The sequence below is a fragment of the Triticum urartu genome, chromosome 3 (assembly GCF_003073215.2).
Source record: "Triticum urartu cultivar G1812 chromosome 3, Tu2.1, whole genome shotgun sequence".
Lineage (NCBI taxonomy): Eukaryota > Viridiplantae > Streptophyta > Magnoliopsida > Poales > Poaceae > Triticum > Triticum urartu.
Genome location: NC_053024.1, coordinates 19,468,666 through 19,474,668, shown reverse-complemented (window position 1 = coordinate 19,474,668; position 6,003 = coordinate 19,468,666). Strand labels below are relative to the sequence as shown.

At 48.9% G+C, this 6,003-nt stretch overlaps 2 protein-coding genes across 2 annotated transcripts; one reads left to right on the top strand and one right to left on the bottom strand.

Moving 5' to 3' along the window:
* The first annotated feature begins 414 nt into the window (after positions 1 to 414).
* Positions 415 to 4,172, top strand: LOC125542447 (endonuclease 2-like). The gene is made up of 7 exons (XM_048705493.1): positions 415 to 845; positions 2,826 to 2,930; positions 3,012 to 3,151; positions 3,280 to 3,372; positions 3,458 to 3,525; positions 3,631 to 3,704; positions 3,809 to 4,172. The coding sequence occupies exons 1-7, from the start codon at positions 551 to 553 to the stop codon at positions 3,937 to 3,939; spliced, it is 906 nt and encodes a 301-aa protein (XP_048561450.1). The 5' UTR covers positions 415 to 550; the 3' UTR covers positions 3,940 to 4,172.
* Positions 4,173 to 4,182: 10 nt separating this feature from the next.
* On the bottom strand, positions 4,183 to 5,793 carry LOC125542449 (protein MAO HUZI 4, chloroplastic-like). The gene is made up of 6 exons (XM_048705494.1): positions 5,616 to 5,793; positions 5,380 to 5,539; positions 5,138 to 5,238; positions 4,910 to 5,038; positions 4,679 to 4,767; positions 4,183 to 4,581 (listed from the first exon to the last, which is right to left on the bottom strand). The coding sequence occupies exons 1-6, from the start codon at positions 5,661 to 5,663 to the stop codon at positions 4,443 to 4,445; spliced, it is 666 nt and encodes a 221-aa protein (XP_048561451.1). The 5' UTR covers positions 5,664 to 5,793; the 3' UTR covers positions 4,183 to 4,442.
* Positions 5,794 to 6,003: the final 210 nt, after the last annotated feature.

Sequence of the window (6,003 nt, the reverse complement as noted above, 5' to 3'; positions counted from 1 at the left end):
CTAATGATGTGATCCCGTTAATCAAATAGCAACTCCTTTGTCTATGGTTAGGAAACATAACCATCTTTGATTAACGAGCTAGTCAAGTAGAGGCATACTAGTGACACTCTGTTTGTCTATGTATTCACACATGTATTATGTTTCCGGTTAATATAATTCTAGCATGAATAATAAACATTTATCATGAAATAAGGAAATAAATAATAACTTTATTATTGCCTCTAGGGCATATTTCCTTCACTAAACTCGTGACTAAAATTGCAAAATTCAGAATGCAGCATATGGACTCTCTCTGTTAGAGTTGTTCTGGGCCACGATCAGCCCGGCCCTGTTAGACCGTCGTGTCACCAAATTATACGTCACGTTGCGGCCTGCGAGACCCGGAGTACATAAAGGAAGCCCAAACCCGAAGCAACTTCCCCATCCCAAGACGACCAGCAGAAAAGAAAAAGAGGCAGAGGACCCAGCTCCCCTGCCCCCTTCCTCCGTCAACGGCGCAAGAAGCAGAGTAGGGCAAGGAGGCGGAGCAGAGCAGAGCAGAGGGGAGGAGATGGCGGCACCGCGCCCGCAGCCGCTGCTGCTGCTCCTCGTCTCGCTGCTCGCCGCCTCCGCGCCCCGCCGCGCTGACGCGTGGGGCAAGGAGGGGCACATCATGGTCTGCAAGATCGCCGAGAAGTACCTGTCGGAGGAGGCGGCGGCGGCGGTGCAGGACCTGCTGCCGGAGTTGGCGGGCGGGGAGCTGTCGACGATGTGCCCGTGGGCGGACACCATGCGCTTCCGCTACCACTGGGCCAGCCCGCTCCACTACGCCAACACCCCCAACGTCTGCAACTTCAACTTCTCCCGTCAGTTCATCCTACTCCCCCCCTCTTTCCTAGTAGTACCTTTCTAGTTCAATCAATTATGGTTTCTGATGCAAACCGAACAGAGCTTAATTAACGCCATGACTAGTTACCGCATGCTAAACCAACAACAAAATGCTTTTCTATTTTCTGACAACGCATATAGTCTTTAAAAAAATACACATGTCCAGATAAACCAATGACTTTGATATTCAACAATTGTCTAGGATGTTCATTGTAAGACAATTATGTGCCTACCCTTTTTCGTGTAGGAATATTGAAATTGTATTTATAGCTTAGTGTAAGTCTACCAAATGCGCAGTTTTAGAGGGTTGAGATTTACAGGGGAAAAAACATCGACATAGAATTAGCAAAACGGCAAAACAAATGCACCAGGAAAATGCACTAGTATTGTCACACATTCAGCTTTTTTTTTTGGCCGAAAAGACTTATATCTATTATAAAAAAATTTATCAAAAATACAAAAAAACCAATATGTTTTTAAAAATACAATGAGGTCTCTGAACCACCGAACGACCATTGCTACCGTCAGAACGAGCCACCGACGCCCAGTTGTCGTCGCTCCCATACCGGAGTCGGCTTGACCTTATTGATGATGGCCGGGAAGTTTCGTACACCTACCCCAAGGACCAGTGCCATGGAGCCGTAGTCGTCGTCGTTGATCCCTTTAATTGATCTATAAAAAACCTAACACCAAATCTCGTCGTCGCGTACACACAATGACAAACACTAACCTCGTTGCCTCGAGAAGCTGTCATGAGTGTACACCGGCGCTCCTTCTAATCCGTCCCGATGGACGAACTGGAGGAGGATCAATGTCCGAAAGACCGACTCAAAGAAGCGTCGTCATCCATCCAAGCGTCCTGCGTGGACTAAAACCCTAACTTATCTACTAGCAGAAGCCGAGGTACCAGGATTCTCCTCCCCGCCACCGAGCGCCCGGAGCAGCAGGCAGAGGGGAGGCGAATCCACAAGTGCTCGCCGGCTTGCCTTACGGAAGGGGGAAGAAAGACAACGGACTGACGGGGGATTTGCTAACAACGAAGAGAAAATAAGAGTTTTTTTTTAAGAATAAAGGAATATAAACATGTGTAGGACAATATAAGAAGAAATGTTGTTTTGAGATAAGATTGGTTGCATGCATGAGGGGGAGGTATCGGCAGATCCATTGCTTGCACATGCCTATCGCATATATGCCATCTTGTGATCCGGGACCAACCGGCGATGTTGCTTGTTGGGGAGGGGAGAGGTTGAGTCAAGACAAAGGGTTCTCCCACTCTCTGAGCCTAATTAGTTTGCTTGCTTCACGCATCCCCCGACACGATTCCACCGATCGTTTTCGTCAGAGCAGAGCAGACAGTGTTCCTCCATCTCATCAGATCACCTAAATAACTGCACTCCCTCAAAAAAAGGAAGAACTGCACGTGGGCAAGTGAGGCCGATCTGCTGCCATCTGATCTGATCGGGCGACAACAGAATATCGCTGTGCTTGTTCTCTTTCGCTGCGCGGCAGGCATGTGGGCTTGCCCGCGAGCGAGCGCGACCGACGGACGGACGCCGGCGATCACAGTCACATGGTCACATGGATGATGATGGAATGGATGTGACCACATACTAACCTACTCCCTCTGTAAATTAATATAAAAGTGTTTAAATCACTACTTTAGTATTCTAAACGCTTTTATATTAGTTTACGGAAGGAGTATTATATTATTATTAATGAAGCATATATATATATATATATATATATATATATATATATATATATATATATATATATGCGATGGCATCATTAGTGGATATATTGCGTGCGGTCGCCAAATGAATAGACTAGCAAGTGAAAAAAATTCACAAGATGATTAGGCAGTGTGGTAGCAGACACTAGTAGAAGAGTCAGGCATAAAGTGTTGAAGTTTGTGTTGGGTTTTTGATCGTGGGCTCATGTGGCTGTGTGAATTTCAGGGGATTGCCACAACTCACGCGGGGAGCAGGGGATGTGCGTCGTCGGGGCCATCAACAACTACACGGACCAGCTCTACACCTACGGGGATTCTCCCAAGAGTTCATGTAAGTGCCATGAGCTTACTTCCTGTCAGAACACGCAATAATTCTGATTTCTTAACAACACTGGCTCGCATCGAAACGCAGACAACCTGACGGAGAGCCTGATGTTCCTGGCGCACTTCGTGGGCGACGTGCACCAGCCGCTGCACGTCGGCTACGAGGAGGACGAGGGCGGGAACACCATCATGGTGCACTGGTACCGCAGGAAGGCCAACCTCCACCACGTACGTATCCTCCTGCCATGCCTTCCGTCAAGCATTACATTTTGTGTCTGCATTCAGGAGCTCTGTTCATTGTTATGTCTTTCGGTCTGAACTGAACTTCTCGGAATGTTTCTTATGTGTGTTGGCAGGTGTGGGATGTCAGCATCATCGACACGGTGATGAAAGACTTCTACAACAAGAGCATGGACACCATGGTGGATGCACTCCAGACGAACCTCACTGTCTGTACACCACAAGACTGTTAACAGTTGAAAATACTGCCACCAATAGCTTTGCTGTGTTTCTAATGCTAGCTGTGATCTGCAGGAGGGATGGTCCGACGATGTCGGTCACTGGGAAAACTGCGCCAACAAGAAGGCGACCTGCGCAAACGAGTAGGATTCATATCCCATTGCTTCCCCTTTTTTTCCAGTTCGTGTCCTGTACAACTAATTCGATCGCAAGATTTGACATGGCATGGTATCGAATCCGCCTTGCAGCTACGCGATCGAGAGCATAAATCTGTCGTGCAACTACGCCTACAAAGATGTGGTGCAGAACATCACCCTAGGAGGTCAGTGTCTATGTTCACAGCAGTACTTGTAAAACCTAAAGCAGTGTATGCATTTTGCCAGCCAGAGTGCAGTGCTAATGGTTGGCAACTCTTGTGAAATGCAGATGATTATTACTTCACCCGGTACCCGGTTGTGGAGAAGAGACTAGCACAGGCCGGCGTAAGGCTGGCCTTGATACTCAACCGGATATTCGACAAGAAGAAAGCAGATACCATGCCGTTATACATACAGTAAAATAGCTATACTTGTACACATATAGATATACGGGCTGGAAGGTATTGTAGCTGCCGCTGACACGCCAGATTGATCAATTACCACTCCTATAGGTTTACACAGTCTGTAATAAGAATCACGCAACCTTGGCAGAGCATTCAGAAATTCAGTTGTTGTAAAGTTGTAGTATAAACCCTCTATTTGTCTATGTGCTTGAACAATAACCCAATCCGCAAGTGCAGTTCATTTCTTTACATTTGTGTCTCACCATTAAATCTGAGACATGATATAAATTAGATGTACATTTCTTCATGACATGACTCAGATAGTACAAATAAGCTGTCCTAGCCCTTCTATGAAGAGTAGATTCAGTTGCTCGAGCCAATTCCAATTGAATGGGTGGGAATAATCAATGTGAAATCTACATGGAACAGATGGTGCATCAAATCAATTTTATTCATATATCTGAATCTCACGATCTGAGCCATCTAAACAAGGGGAGCCTGCCTACACGCAATCGGTCGTCAGTGCGGTCGACCTGTGGAACCCGCCAGTACCTTAGTGAGCGCATGAGCGGCAATCCCAATGGGGCAGAAGAGCAGGCACAGCGAAACCGAATGCCTGGTCTCGATGTTGTTCTTGATGCCATCCTGGTACACTTGTCTGCATCACCAGCCAGAACAAGGAAAACATGAACACCTACCACCACAGTCCTCACAATCACATACACTTGAAAGCAAACAAAACATGGCCAACTGACCTTGCGGCGAAGAGGTCGACGGCAAGGAGGTGGATCCAGGCGGAGGCAACGGTCATCTCGCTCGCGAACATCCTCACAATGCCAGGCAACTACACGCGAGATCGAGGAACCACACATGTTATACTTTTTGCTAAGGCACAAGAACATTCAGACACTGCACAATGCTTGTACTGAATTTTAGTGTTGCTGCAGGTATTGAACATTCAGAGAGTGTGAGGACTGCTGACTGACCTCCGGGAGCCAGTATTTGCTGGCGAACATGGCGCGGATGGTGTCGGGGGTCCAGGAGAGGTAGAGCAGGTAGGCGTAGAGGAGGCCGAGCGCCACGTAGGGGGCGGTGCTCTCCACGGCGCGCTTAGTCTGCGCAGAAAGGCACGAGGATATGTTTTTTTCCTGTCAATGGCGTGGCCGCCGCGTGTGGGGGAGAGGAGGAAGAGGAAGGAGGGACGGCGGGCTTACGATGTTGGCGTTGGGGGCGGCGATCATGAGCGTGTAGAAGGGGAGGACGGCGACGGTGCCCAGGGTGAAGGCGGAGCTGGCAATCTGGGACGTCGACAGCCCTGTACGTCGGGAGCAAGAATGAATTCAGTCAGTCAGTCAACCCATGGCCTTGCGAGGTCGTCGACCGGATACTAGAGTGGAACTGCCATCTCTTGGTGAAAAGAAAGAAAGAGGGAGAGAAGCGTGGCGTGCGTGCGTACATGCGCGAGGCCGGAGCAGAGGCGCCCTGGAGCGGGGGGGTTCCGGCCGGAGATGGCGCAGCGCGCCCCAAGAGCAGGCGCGGAGCTGGCCGGAGGAAACCGCGGCCAGGCGCGTCGCCGGCGTCCGCCTCAGCGCCAGCAGCACGGACGAGCCAGCTACCTGCAGCAGCAGGCGAGAAGTCAGCAGAAAGAAGTCAAGCAAAGGCACAAGGGTGGTAGCGAAGCTGATGGCTTACCCGCGTGGTGGGGGAGAGCGCGAGGGCGGAGGGAGAGGAGGCCGCCATTTCCTGCCGGGGGTCGGGAGGAAGGAGGAGAAGGGGGGAGAGGGCCTCCCCCTCCTTCCCCTTTGTACTAGTGGGAGTGGCGAAGCAGGCAAGGCGCCGAGCTGTGGTGTGGTGTGGTATGGGGAAGTGGATCCTCTAACATAGCTACAGTGCAAACTAGTGTAAAATACAAAAGAAAAGTCATGGATACTGTAGCAAACACTGTACTATCTATTTAAGTAGGCACTGTACATAGTTACTATTGAGATAAATAAATTTAAAATTAATTTTATCTATATGTAATTTTTGTAAGTGTATAAAGTAGATTTGTAATTTGCAAATTAATTTAAATCATTTTAGC